Here is a 14,161-nt window from a genome sequence, read left to right on the forward strand (position 1 = left end):
CCCCTTCCTCTCCACCCCCTGAGCTTGGGTCTGTGTGATCCGTCTCATGCTGGAAATCTCCGTCCACTGGGAGGCAGACGTCCACGGAATCCAGTGAGTGAGGCGCCGTGTTTCATTTAATATGATATTCATTTTAAAATCAATACCTTTCTGTTCGGCTTGGTGGAGTCTTGGCTAATATTTAACTCTGTTTTGAAGTCCAGCCCAGATACGTACAACCTAACACATCTAAGGGGGAAAACTAGCTGATCGGGCTGTGTCTGGTCACTGGGGAGCTAAAGGAAGCCTGGTGGCCAGTGGGGGGGGGTGGGCTGGGGGGGCACAAACCCTTGTCCTGGAGCGACTTTTCCCAGTCCTAACGGTCTGCTGACTCGGGTAATGGACACACGGAAGCTTTTCAGCTGTTAAGTGGAATATAATCCCTGGGGCCAACTTTCCAGATGAGCTGCTAGAAAAAAAATATGAGACTCTGCCTATGGGAATGTTCCAAGAAATCCACATATTAGAAGGGGGACAACCCGTGTAAGTGAAGGTTTGTTCTGATAGAACATTGGATAGGAAATTCGGTATTTTTTGAATCCAGCAAATGTGAGGATCAGACAAGTAGCCCAATATAAATAATGACTTCTGAGCTCAAATGCTTGGCTAGCCACCTGTGGTGATTTATATTCGAGGCCACATGGTCCAGAAAGACTAACGGGACCTTCCCAACCAAATATGGAGCCTTTTGGTGATTCTCTTGCCTCCTTCCTCCAACTTGGCCAAAGTTCACTTCTGCCTTCTGTCCTGACCCAGCGGTCCTGATGCAAAGTCACGCTGGGAGCTGATTAGGAACACGTATCCCGACAGACGTTCCTTCCTACCTCTCTCAACGACCAGACTGTACACTTTTCCAGCACGGGGCTCCCATCCAGCCAGCAACACGTGTGTTCCGACCCGGAGGTTAAATCTGTGTTAGCAAGTAGACTCCGGCTCCCGGCCGGCTCTGGAAGTCCCACGCGCCAGCCCACATTTTCCTCTCTGCATCCATTCGTGACAGATAAATAAATCCATGCAGAAATAAAAAGAGGCATAGTTTTAAAAGGAGACTACGGGAAAAGCGACCCCACAGTTCATGCATAATATCCCACGCTATTACGCCACAGAAGGTCGCCTGCAAGTTCCGCTCAGGACTTTCCTAGCAGCCACAGCCAGCGAAGTGTAATGACTCCTCCTCCTCCTCCTCCTACTCTTCGTCCTCTCCCTCCTCCTCCTCTTTCTCCTCTGCTTCCTGCCTCCTCCTCCTCTTTCTTCTTCCAAAAATAAAGGAAGGAAATGCAGTGTTCTCCTATCCCCCAGTGTCCCTCTGCTGGTCCGCCTAGACTGTCCCAACCCGTGGCACGAACTCCACCAAAGTGTCAACTCCACGTTCCATGTCCACCCCAAGCCAACGCCCTTCAAGGGCCACAGCGTCCCATTCTCTCTCCTGACCCCTCTCTCGCCACGTTCACCCAGACGTAACTAGCTCTTGACTACCCGCGCTAATGGGTAGGTTACAGAGTAGCTCGCGTTCATCCGAATGCCCAGCTGCCCACAAATCAACGAGTGGCCTTGCTTTTTGGTTCTCTCCCAGCATCCAGCAGATTTATGTGCATAATTAAATGTTGACTTGAGGCTCAGCTTACATTTCAGAATTAAAATCGTGTTAGCGTTGAAATTAAAAGGTTTATTCCTTCTTTTGGAAGAATGAAAGCCACCAGAGAGCCAGCTATCCCTGAAAGAGTTATTTCAAAAAGTGGAGATTTCCTTTTCAGAGCATAGCATATCTGCTATTCAGAGCACAGCGTATCATAGCAATCTGCCTGCTGATTTGGACAGAAGTACAGCTTAGTCTTAAAGGCCCCTTAGAACAGCCACGGTGCTGATGAGCCCTGACCTTAAACCTGGATAGGCATTCTGTTTGAAGACTTCAGATGGCCTCCTTGGAGGCCGTGTCTGACTGCAGGGGCCTGAGGGCTACACGGTTAGTCTGTCTTTCCTGAAATTATTTCCATCACTTCTTGGTCCCTTGGAATCACTTCCCTAAAGAAAAAAAAAAATCAGCCTTTATTCAAAGACCCTGGAACGTCTCATATTATTAGTAAAGGTAATGTTGGGCTTAAAGCATTTCCTTCCAAATTTTTGCTTGTTTTTAAGGCGGAGGAGGGAGAGGAGGAGGAGTAGCCTTCTGTCTGTCGTGGCTGCCAGGAAGTCCTCAGCGGAACTTGTAGCTGACCATTCCTCCACAAGTAGTGGGAGATCTTACCACGGGCACGTCTGGGTCATGGCTTTGCTTAGAGTCGCATCTTCTAATTGTACCTCTTTTAATTTTTGCATGGATTTACTGATCTGTCATAATATCACCGAACACACTTCTCTAGGCCACAGTAAGTACTTTTGGGAACGAGGTGGTGAGCATAGTATAGACAGGAGGAAGGCAGCCCATTCACAGTGACCGTCATGGGTGGAGTTCTTAGTCATTCGTGCAGACGGCCCTTGCTCAGGGAGCCAGAAGAGGAGAGCTCCTTTTTATGGTAAAACCTATATACGAGACACTAAGAGTGAGGCTTTCCGAGAAACCCAGAGGGGATGGCGCCCCCACAAACACACGAGTGTGTATTTGTTCAGACCCTGGCAATCGGTGAAATGGGTATCATCTCATCTTACCACTTGTCGGTGAGCTCATCTACATTTCAGGGACAGAAAAATGTCATCGACGGTGTGAAGTGCCTGTCCGTTAGGACTGTGCATGAGGAATAGCTCAGAGAGTGTGGAATTAAAGGTGGCTATTTGGCGTGTCTACTGGGCGAGGAAGATGGTACAGGTGTGCCTGTGAGGGGCAGGGCTCCCTTGGACATTCTTCCTTGTGCACCTGCTATGTGCTGGGCTGCTACACGGGCTCCTGTGTTAGGAACAGGGGCCTCAGGTCTTTAGTGCACTGTGATTGATTGATTGATTGATGATTGATTGATTTTAGTGCCTAGATTTCTATCAACTCCTTAAAAAAAAATAGAGGAGTCATTGAACTATATTTCCATTCTTTCATTAGGAAGCCATGTCGGGCATTTAAAAAAAAAAAAAAAAGGAATTTCATGCTTTCTTGTAAAGATGTCATTTTGCTTTACTCTTATTCATTTATTTTCATGGTGGGGGAAAAACGCTTTCCCCACAAGAATCACAGTCCCTTTTTTTTTTTTTTTTTGCCTTTCATGTCAGTGATTTCCTCCACTCTCCTCTTCCATGGCTCCCTAAGAAGAACTAATACAAATAAAGGAGGAAAAAAACGCAATCTTCTAAAAAAGCAGGCTTTGTTTTGATAAATCCAGTAATCAACGACCCCAACCATTGGTGTATCCTTCTGAGGACGTGAATAATTCTTTGATTATATCGAAGACGAGAAAACACATGCATTTATGTTCTGGGCCCTCCACTCCCTTCTCCCTCTCCCTTCTTACTTTGGTCTAACTTGTCTGAAATTAGGAAGGCCAATACCCAGGGGCCGAGGTGGGTTTGAGAGACTGGAAGCTTTAAGGAGACCTCTTTAAGAAAAAGAATACAAAAATGTCTTCCTTTTACAATTTTTTTTTTTTTTTTCAGAAACATGTGGTCATGTGAAAACACTGCCCAAGCATGAGAGATCCCTGAAGCTTAAACTTTATTGGCTTCGTGGCAGGTCCATTTCTGCGGGTACCATATTGGAATAAACGTCCACCTACACTAGGCACACTTCGATGACTACTCGTGTACTTTGAAACCCAGGAAACATAGGTAATGACTATACAGAGGCTAGAGAGTAGTAGAAGAGAGAAGTATAAATGTTAAGACCACAGGTTACATATTAGGTTTTAAACACGCAGATACACTTTTCTATTTTTGTTGAGCTTCACCATTTCTACAGATCACACCCAGGCATGATCTCGTCTTCTCCTGACTTGGAATTGTCTGCCTGCATTTAAATGTTCACTTTAAAGGGAAGGGGGTGGGGGCGTCATCAATTTAATACATTATCTTTCACTCAGACAAGCCGACTCAAACACTATTCTCTGATTGGACTCATGCTGAGCAATTCCCTATTCTAGAAGCCAGGTGTGACTGGATGGGAGGAAGGGAGGGGTGGGGGCAGGGAGCACATGCCACTTGGCAGAGCTTGGCGTGTTATTTCTTTTTCAAGCCGTTCAGATAGTGGTCTGGAGGTCTCCATTGAGGAGGGTCCTCTGGGTCTCCGTGGTCTCATTCAGCCGGGATTTGTCCTGCTTACTGTCACTCCGTTCCCCGTCATCTGTGCCGCTCACCTTGACCAAGCAGAGGACATTCTGGAAGCTCTTCTTGAAGTTGTCAGACAAGAAGGCGTACAGGATAGGGTTGGCGCAGCTGTTAGCATAGGTGAGGACCACCACAAAGTCAAACATGCCTTTAAGGGCTGGGGTGGGACTGATGACTACCGAGACAGAGGAGACATTGAAGATGTAGAAGGGAAGCCAGCAGAAAATGAATACTGCCACCACTATGGACACCATCCGCGTGACCTTCTTCTCAGACTTTTTCCGCTTGGAGGAACCCACTCGGATCCCAGAGGACTTCACCTTGATGATAATGAACAGGTAGCAAAGACAGATGATGGTGAGGGGCACCAGGAACCCCAAGATGAAGGTGTAGATAATGAACCCTGTGTACCATGCCCCAGATTCACCTGGCCAGTTGATGGTACAGCTGCTTCTCCCCCACTGGTTGCTCCGAAGCCCAGCATATATCATGATAGGCAAGATGACCAGCAGGGACACTCCCCACACGGCCACATTGATCATCTTGGCCGTTCGGGGTCTTCTCCACTTGGCCGACTTGATGGGGTGGACCACAGCCAGGTATCGATCGATACTCATGACCGTCAAGCAGAAAATGCTGGTGAACTGATTGATGCCATCCACAGTCATGACCACCCGGCAAATGGCCTTGCCAAAGGGCCAGTGGACCAGAGCCACCTGCATGGCCAGGAAGGGCAGACCCAGCATGAAGAGCTCGTCTGCGATGGCCAGGTTGAGGATGTAAATGTTGGTGATGGTCTTCATCTTGGCATAGCGGAGGATGACATAAATGACAAGTGTGTTGCCACACAATCCAATGATGCAGACCACAAAGTAGATGAATGTGAGGACTGCATTGCTGGTCAGATCATAGTACGGCTCTGTCTGGTTGGAGCTGTTGGCCGCCACCCCAGAGCCATCAAGGTCAAATGGAGGGGAAAGCCAAGTGTGGCTCTCATTGAGTAGCTCATATCCCATATCCATGGCTGCCTTACACTCTCAGGCTAGTTCTAGACAGCCAGAGGTCGTATTCTCACCTTAATGTGTCCTGGAGGCAAAGGATCCACTGTGACATCTGCAAGGAAAAAAGGAAGATGGCGCCATCAGTCAGAGGCTACTTAAGCTCTCCCCAGCCTTCTGTGTTTCTGGTTTACCTTCTCAGACAGACTCTTCAGTTGAAAAGTGTGTTTTCTGTCTATTTGAGCATTAGAGCTACAGGCCCATTCTCATCAGTGTGCAGACTTTTTGAGTTGTTTTTCCAGCGGGAGGTGGGGGGAGGGGGTTGGGTTAAATCATCACAGTTTATCTTGTCATCTTTGGTGACGCACATGTGGGAGATGGCTGTGGCTGCAAAAAAACAAACAAACAATGCCCCCCCCCCCCAAGAAATCCCCCAATACAAACCAAAACTAAAAAATAAAAACAAAATTTGTCCTTTGATTCCTAAGAAGTTGACTGGAACAGACTGTAAAAAGGCAGAATGTGGAGTCCAGCCCCTGACTCAGAACGATCTGACACCAGCATTCCCGGCCTGCTCCCCACGAGGACGTCTCCGCGGACTTGCTGACTGCTTTGGAGTCTTTCCATTCTGGAAACCCCAGAGTGGAAAAACCCCAGACTTTAGAGGTAAAACAAACCAGGGTTCCACCAGGAAGCCCGTATGACCTCGTCCCTGGCACCTAACCACTCTGACTCCCACTGGTGACAATGATGGCATCGGAAGGTTGAGGTATGAGATCCGTGTGGAAGCGCCTAGCATAGCATTGTGCTGGGCTCATACTCAGGACTCAGCCAATCTTGCCTGCCCCCCCTTTCTCCTGTGCCATCTCGTGTATCTGCAATCTGCGGAAAGCTGCCCACAGAATGACCAAATCTATGATCCTAAATACTAAAAATGAAAGTCTGGCTGGCCTTTATATTTAAAATGTAGATTTAGTTTATTTTGATTCTTCTGTTTTCATTTCTCCAGTCTCCAGTGCTTGATCTCCACATGCCTCAGAGGGTCCCTCAGGGAGATGCTGCCCCAGAACGCTCCTCTTCTAGCACCCCAGAGGATTTGCCTGGGATCCCCCATGAAGGAGGAATACGGGAGCCAAGCTCATTCACAGAAGTGAATCCCAAACACCACAGTAGCTCATTCACACTCCTTATCCCCTTGATCTTCCCAGTGGAAGTGGGATAAGCATCCCCATTTTGCAGATGAGAAACTGAGCCTTAGGGAGTTTAAGTAATTTGCTTCCATCCCCCGTATAGAACAGGTAGAACTGAGATTTAAACAGGGGACACCCGACCCTACTGCACTTTTTGCAGTATCCTATCCACTGCTCAGTGGGCTGGAAAACTGAGTGACTGATAATTGGGCTTTGGTTTAAAACAGCTGACCCCTGTTTTACCATCATGCTGGGAAAGTAATTGTAACACTACCGGCTTGGCTTAAGATCTGAAACAATAGCTCATCACTTAAGTAAAGGATTTATCTACTGTCATGCAAAATCCAGGGCTGGGGGACTTCTTTGTTCGGCACACCGGGGATACAGGCATGCATGAGCCCTGGCTGGTGCCCTCCTGGAGGTGCCAGTTTAGGAGGGGGAGACAGGCAGAGGAAGCCAGCTCATCTAGGGTAGGAATTTTGTGGAGAAATGAACCCAGGGCTTGAGGATGCCTCCTTTCCTGGAGAATTCAGAGAAGCCTTCATAAAAGGAGGGTTTGGACTGGGTCTTGAGTATATGAAGAGTGAAGCAGGGAGGGCAGGAATGAGGTCATTCCAGGAATAGAGAAGATGGTAAGGGGTGGTGTGCTCAGCACGTAGCGGGAATAATTCACTCGGCGGACACATTTCTCCTGAACAGGGCATCCCCCCCCACCCCAACTTCCGTGCCCGAGTGAAGATTGGAAATGGCTCCTTTATGCTGGGAGGGACTGCTAATTAGCTAGGGGGGGCCTCTGCCAGCAACAGGTACTGGAGGACCCTTGCCTGCCTCTGCCAGCAACAGGTACTCGAGCACCCTTGCCTGCCTCTGCCTCTGATTCATTCTGCACTGCCAGGTGCACTGTTTATCCTCTCTGTGCTCATTTCCCTACCAGAAGACTGTCTGTAAAGTGGGGTCTGGGCTTTGCGGCTGACCTTTCTGCTAAGTACTTTGGGGACCCAGGATTTAATGTCTGCATTGGGTAAAAAGCAAAATCTGGCAGCTCTCAAAAAAAAAAAAAAAAAAGTTGTAAAGGAACCATTTTTGGTATCCCTTGATCAATTTGGGTTGTTTCCACCATTTTTCTGTCTTATGAGTACTCTAATTCTACAGACCCAGAATCCCACTAAAGCCACCTCCACTGGACCGTACGTTAACCACTAGCATTTCCAGGGTGCCGTCTGTGTAACATGCAAGGTCATACTCCAAAGTCTGGGTGAGTCTGAAGACCCCTGGGTGGCAGAAACTCTGTCTAGAGCTTTGGGGATAAGGCTGATGATGGTGCAGGTGGGTGGGGGAGAGTCAAACGCTAACCTCCAGCCCTAATTCTGTCTTTTTGGCTGGAGTCTCAGTCAATGGCTTGAAACTGCATGGGGTCAATGTTTTTCTAAGCAGGCTAGGAAGCAACCACAGATGGCGGGCAGAGCTCGGTGAAGGTAGCAGAGGAGGTAAACTGGGGAGCCAGTCTAGGGTGGGGAGGCTCCTCCAAGGAAGAATGAGTTTAAGTCACAGTGACTCTGATTTCATTAACAGTGAAGCCTGCTGCCTCAGGTCTCCGAGTGACATGTGCTTCATTTGGGTCCCAGTGAAAGTGGAGCCCCATGTCAGGCAATCAATACTTGTTGGATTGTGGTTCGATTAAATGCACAAGGAAGTTTGGGTTTCTGCTTGCTTTATTTTTCCAGCCCAGGAGTTACAGACCTTGGAAATGGCTGGTTGTTGGTTTTCTCTGAGACGGAGTCTGTGCTCTGCTGGAGAGGAGGGTGAGAATGGTCCGGGGCATCCCCTCCTTTCCCCAGAGCCTAAGAACTGAGCATGGGGATGGGGACTGGGCATCGGGAAACATGCTAAATCCTCTTCGCCTTTAGTTCTCCTTTCTCCCTAGCATTCTACCCCCACAGCCCTCATCCACTCCATTCATTCCCCACCGCCACTTACCCAGTGGCCTGCTGAACCCAGTAGGTCTCACCACCCCCATAGCCGAGCCCCACCGCCCCACCGGCGGGAGAGAGAGACAATAGCCAGGTGCGGGCCACCGTGGGGTGGGGGTGGGGGGTTCCAGAGCCTAAGAAAAGCCCAAGCAGCACTGGCGAAGGACGTGGGGGAGAGGTGAGACTCGGGACAGCCTGTTCGGTTCTCAGGATGGCACAGAAAATTCTCATCATCCAACTCGATGGCTCTAAGATCAAAGGGTTTCCTAAAGAATTCCCTGCTATTTCCAGGAGGACCATGGGGGAGATTAAAGACAGCTGCGCCAGCACCCCAGTTTCTTAAACGCAGGGAGGGGGTGGCGAGACATCAGGGACCTCCGGGAGCGGGGGACAGCTGCCTGGGGACTTAGCCAGTGCCTCAGGGGCACAGGCCACTCAGGGATTCATTCTCTCCAAACATAGGCAAACTGTCCTCTCCTTCTGAGCGCTGGGGAAGCGGACCCTAGACCATTGGGCATCCGTCTCCCTGGGGGGGAGGAAGGATGGAGAATCGCTCCCTTTTCTCTGCTCCGCCGCCTGCCCCTCCCAGGCTCGGATCTCGGGATGCATGCCCACAGAAGCCCCCAGAAGGGACGGACCCCTCCCCGCCCCAGCAGCCTGGCTCTCTTCGCGTGGAGGCTTCTTTGCAGGTGGCTGGGAGAGAAGTTGTCCCTGTCGCAGCTACCTCCTGGAGCAGCCGGCTGGGGGATGAGGACTGGATAAGGGCGCATGCCAGGGGCACCAGCCTGCGGCGGTGTGAACACGTCCATTCCTGCACACATGACCCACAGCCCCCACTCATGGCAGGACAGCCGCTCTCCTTCCTTGCCACAAAAATCATCCCCCAAAAGGCACAGGGCAGAGAACCCCACACCGGGACCTACTCTCGGACACACTGAGGTGCGAGCCACCATGCAGCGCAGATCCACCCAGGTGCCCAAGTGCGTCTCTCTCTCACACACAAAACACACGCACGCACACACACATACACACACTCCCACACGCCTCACCTTTGATTTTCCGCTGCAATCCACTAGCTCAGCACCCAGCGACAGTCCCCAACCCAGCCGGGCACCGCGGCGCGCAGCCGCTTGCCGGGCACCTGGAGCTCGGCGTCCTGCGCTGCCGGCTCCCGCCCGCCCCGTGCGCCGCCCGGAGCCCGAAGGGCTCGCAGACCCCAGGCGCCGAGCGCGGACTGGGGCTGGGGCGCGGGTGGCCGAGCGATCGCTCGCGCACGGGTGGCTGCGTCGCCGGGACTGGCCCCGCGGAGCCCCGGCCCCTCGGCACATTTCCCCACGCCACCCCCCTCGTTACGTCACAGCAGCCTCGCTCCGCCCTCCGGGCCGTAGGAGGACCGGGCTGAGCCGCGGAGAATCCGCTGGGGGCTGCGGGCAGAGCTCACGGGCGCCGGGGGGCGTGAAGGAACCCCGATCTCCGCCTTGCGGCAGGGACACACGCTGCTTTCCCTCTTACCGCTTTCACGGAATCGGGTGTGTTTCACCCAGCAGATTCCAGGCAGCTGGGGTGGCGGCCCCGGGGATGCAGACTCGCGCGGGGACCCCTGCCATCTCTTCCGTCAGACAGGTTGGCAAAGCTGTGACTGCCTTGGGTCATCCCAGGCTCCAGGACTAGGGGGAGAGAAGGGAGGAAGTGGGTTTGGAGGAAAACCCTTCTCCAAGCAGTGGCCGGCACTCCTCCCCGGCACTCCTCCCCGCCCACCCAGTGAGCAAGCCCGCACTTGAATTCGGTTCAAGGAGCGCCAGAGGCTCAGCGGAGCAGCGACTCCTGCCCTCTCCCAGCCGTACATGCTCAGAGGGGCAGCGACCATACTGCCGGTCGCCGGGCTTTGTAAGCCTGTTGGTCAGCACCTGCTGGATCGACTCAGCTCAACTCCCCTGCCGCATGCTGTGCGCAAGCCAAGGGGGACTCGCTGGAAGTGGGAGCTGAATCGCCCCAGTTAAAGCGATCTCATTTTTGACTGCGATGATTCAGCCTCTGTAGCGATAGATTAATAAGTCATAATCCTGGGGCCTCTCCTTCTTCAACCTCCTCAAAGTACATGAATGCACTCCGCTAGCCTGGGTCCACTTTTGGAAGACGGGGAACTGGAAGCAAACAGCTATTACAGCTATTACAGTATTCTCGATAGGCTGAGCTGCCTTGGACTGTCCACCCTACTACCTGATGTCCAAGTTCACCAGTTAAAAGTGAAAGTCCAGGCGCTGCTTAGCAGGTAGGGTGAGCCCTAGAAATGGGTGAGGGACCCAGGAAAGAAACCACCAGGGAAGGTAGCAGTCAGCGGCACATTTCTCTCTGGGCCATGCTGGGTCTTGGGATACCCTCTGCTGGAAGTGGGGATCAGGGCTTTTCGCTGACTTTGTCTCCTTTTGAAATGTTGGCTATGATGGGGCTCGTATCCCTCATCCTGGAGCTTAGGAGCTAGACAGAATTTGAGCCAGTGGCTGCCTCATGTTCCAAGCCATCTGGGAACTGGCTTCTCTTTAGACCCCTCCTTGTAGAGCAGAGGGGCTGGGGTGGGACACTCACTAGAGGGGTGTGCCCCTGCTCCTGGGCGGCTGAGAGATGGGGTGGGGAGAGTACCAGGAGGGCAGAGTGGAACTGGGCTCATAACTCTGCAGCCTTGGGGTACGCGTCCTGTGCCATACCTGTTGTCATCTCAAGTGTAAAACCAGCGATCCACCCGGCTTCTAGGAAAAGCAAGACACTCAAAGTGCCCACTCCACTCTCAGAAGTCTTTCCTTGTGATCGTGTTACCTTTTCAAAAGGCTTAGACATGTCTTTCTTTCTTTCTTTTTTTTTTTTTAGTAAGCACAGTTTTGTAACCTACACAAGAAATGAACCACTGGCCTTCGACTCCCCAATCCTCCTCCCCATGAAGTGACCCTGATGGGACAATGCTTGGTTTGTTTTTACTTCTATTTTAGTATGATGAGTACGACACCATCAAGAGCAGGCCGCTTCTGGAAGATCAAGATCGTCTTCTTTCAAGGCTGCTTGGGTAGTTCTGTGGGCTTGGTGGTTCGCAGCCTTGGAGTTCTCTGGGTGATACCTGAAACTGGTCCCTGTACACGGAGGACAGAAACAGGCAGGCCACTCTAGTGTGGTAGGTGGTGGTTTTAGGAAGCAACAGAATTTACTTAGGAGCCTTGTCTTATGTACTGCAAGATGAGTACATCTCTGCACCCGTGGTGGAAAACCTTTTAGGTTTATATAGCGGCTTTAAAGGCCAGATGGCCTCTGATGACATTATTCTCAAGGCTGCGTCCTCAAAGTGGCTCCTAGTACTGGAACAGTGGGTGGAATGTACGTGCCAAGAACAGGGAAGGAGGTAATGGGCCTCCAATGGCCTGAGGGCGGCTTGCGGGTCAACAGGCGGTACCATTCCGGTGACTCCTCCAACAGTGTTCTTTATCCTGGAGATGGACCAGGGAAATGCCCCTCCCTGTCCTTTTCCTGTGATATCTCCTCTCCTTGCCTAAGTCAGGAAAAAATACTGGCGCAATCCATCTCAGGTGCACCTGTCTCTTCTGCAGGGCAGTGAATGGGGACTGAATAGCATTGACCTTGACAGCAGAAAACGTTTAATCAAGAAGGATTGTTGATTTTGTCTAGATAACAGATGCCTCCCCCTCCTGGCTTTGAATGCCTCCAAAGACCAGCTTGGCTTTGCAGCCACCTGTACTCACCAGCAACCCTGAGGCTCCCCTTCCCTGTTTGACTTTTAATGGCTATTGTTTTGACTCTCCCCCAACCCACCCTGGGCTGAATGAAGTCGGCACTGCCCACCACCCCCACCCCCACCCCCAGGCTGCCTCTACTTCTCTGCAGCTCAGTTAGTAACTAAGTAACAGAACCTTGAGCCTGGAAAACCCATGGAGTGGGGAGGAGATAACCCTGGCTCTGGCTTGTTTGATGTCTTTAAAGCAATTGAATAATACCCTTCCCTCTGTCAGCACTTATCAGAGAGACAATAGACCGCAGGAAATCAGGAACCCAAGCAGGACAAAGGGCCGGGCCTGTGCTCAGCCTGTAATCTGGGGAGGTGCTCCTCTGGTTGGCTATTTTGGTGAGAAGTTCACACTCTAGGAACACGGTTGTGAATAGGTTGTGAATACAAATTCCAAGTTTCTTAGCGGCGGGTGTAGTAAGTTGAATGGGGGAAAGTGTTCCTCTGCGGTCAGTTTAGTGGCTGGAAGTCTCACAGTGAAGCCTGGAGGGGAGGGAGGAGCTGGCGGGGTTGGGCCTGATTGGGAGCCCCCAGTACGGTTTTTCTGTTCGCTGTGGGAACACCGAGGGTGAAGTTTGCCGTCTCTCTTGCTGTGTAAAGATCAACGTTCCCGCAGCGGAGAACATACCGCTGTAGAGAGGAAGAGAAGGCCCCGGGGCGTGAGGGACACTCCTGTTTTCAGCTGTTCTGTCCCTTGTCACTCCTAAACCAATCGCATTTCCCCCCCAAAATCGCGATGTCAGCTTCTGCGTCCTGACGCCGAGACTGCATCTTCTACCTGGTGCCATGAGAAACCCTTTCCAGCATCGTGGGCCTGACGTTTACTTTGGAAACTATGCAATATGGTCCCCAGATTTCTTTTAAAAATCTGGCCATTTGGCAGAGCGGGTTTCATGGTCTTTTCAGACACAGAAGGGGTTAACGTGAGGACCAAGTCTTCATTTCTCTCTCCCCCACCCCTTGACAGGTGCAGTTTGGGCCACTTCCTTCTTTCTCTCTGTTCACATCCTCCACCCCCACGGACTACTGCGGGACTACTACAGTGGCTGAGTGAGTAGCAGGGATTAGAACCTCCGCGGAAACCACTGCAAATAAATGTAGCATCTGGGATCATGGGTGGAAGACACCATGGCTTAGACACAATTCCCTTTTCTCTTGTCTCCCTCATTGTGACAGAAGGGCACATAAACAGAATCCTGGATCCAGAAGGGAGTTTAGGAATTCTCAGGTTTATAGCCCCCCTCCCATGATGATACAGGGAAAGATACAAGGCTCCAAGCGGCACCGTGACTTATCCGGGCTCACCCAGCTAGGGAGTGGCAGGGTCGAGTCGAATCAGCTCTTTCTGGGTCCCAGACCTGTGCCCCTTCCACAGGCACCCCACCCCGCACGGTGTGTGGGGGCTGGAGGAGACGATTCCCCAGCCCTCCCGCTCCAGCAAGACAACGCTCCCGCTCCTGAGGACGGAGTCCCGGCTGCTCGCACCCTGTACAGGATCCTCTTCTTGAGTCCCTCGGCAACAGAGCAGGAAGACGTGCGGCCACCCTGCTCTGTGATTTTTTTCCCCAAGAGTGTTACCTGGATCATTCGTTAAGATGCCCTGTAGAAAAAGAGCACAAGTTTGAAAGACACTTCTTCTTCTCTTAAAGATCCACAACGCTTACTAATAACCTCATCGCTAACATTTCTTATGTACCCATTATGTGCATGGGAGCTGAGGGTCTCCTACATTCTTTATCTCATTTAATCTTCCCAGGTTTCGAGGTGTGTATCATCATCATTATGCTATTTTAGGAAGCTTTGCAGTGAAGGAGCCTATCTGTCTCAAACTCCGTGTTTCCCTGATTTATTTAGCCTTGGAACTTTTCCTGGGAATAATTTTCAGCGCGAAGTCAGTGTTCACTGTGTGCCAGGCACTGTCCTAGTATCCAATAA

General features: G+C 51.3%; 1 protein-coding gene across 3 annotated transcripts; it reads right to left on the bottom strand.

The window, feature by feature from the left end:
- Positions 1-622: 622 nt before the first annotated feature.
- Positions 623-9,767, bottom strand: SSTR2 (somatostatin receptor 2). Of its 3 annotated transcripts, none has more exons than XM_004749054.3 (3): positions 9,489-9,767; positions 4,311-5,394; positions 623-1,020 (listed from the first exon to the last, which is right to left on the bottom strand). In XM_004749054.3, the coding sequence occupies exons 2-3, from the start codon at positions 5,301-5,303 to the stop codon at positions 955-957; spliced, it is 1,059 nt and encodes a 352-aa protein (XP_004749111.1). In that variant the 5' UTR covers positions 5,304-5,394; positions 9,489-9,767; the 3' UTR covers positions 623-954. The 3 variants fall into 3 exon arrangements, with proteins under 3 accessions (XP_004749111.1, XP_004749112.1, XP_004749110.1); XM_004749055.3 differs by lacking the exon at positions 623-1,020 and adding an exon at positions 1,276-3,804; XM_004749053.3 differs by lacking the exon at positions 623-1,020 and having other exon boundaries at positions 3,857-5,394; positions 9,489-9,765.
- Positions 9,768-14,161: the final 4,394 nt, after the last annotated feature.

The sequence above is a fragment of the Mustela putorius genome, unplaced genomic scaffold (genome assembly GCF_011764305.1).
Source record: "Mustela putorius furo isolate JIRA1106 unplaced genomic scaffold, ASM1176430v1.1 tig00000873_pilon_pilon_pilon, whole genome shotgun sequence".
Lineage (NCBI taxonomy): Eukaryota > Metazoa > Chordata > Mammalia > Carnivora > Mustelidae > Mustela > Mustela putorius.

Coding starts and splice junctions, on each gene's coding strand:
- SSTR2 (XM_004749053.3), bottom strand. CDS start 5,303: ATGGATATGGGATATGAGCTACTCAATGAGAGCCACACTTGGCTTTCC.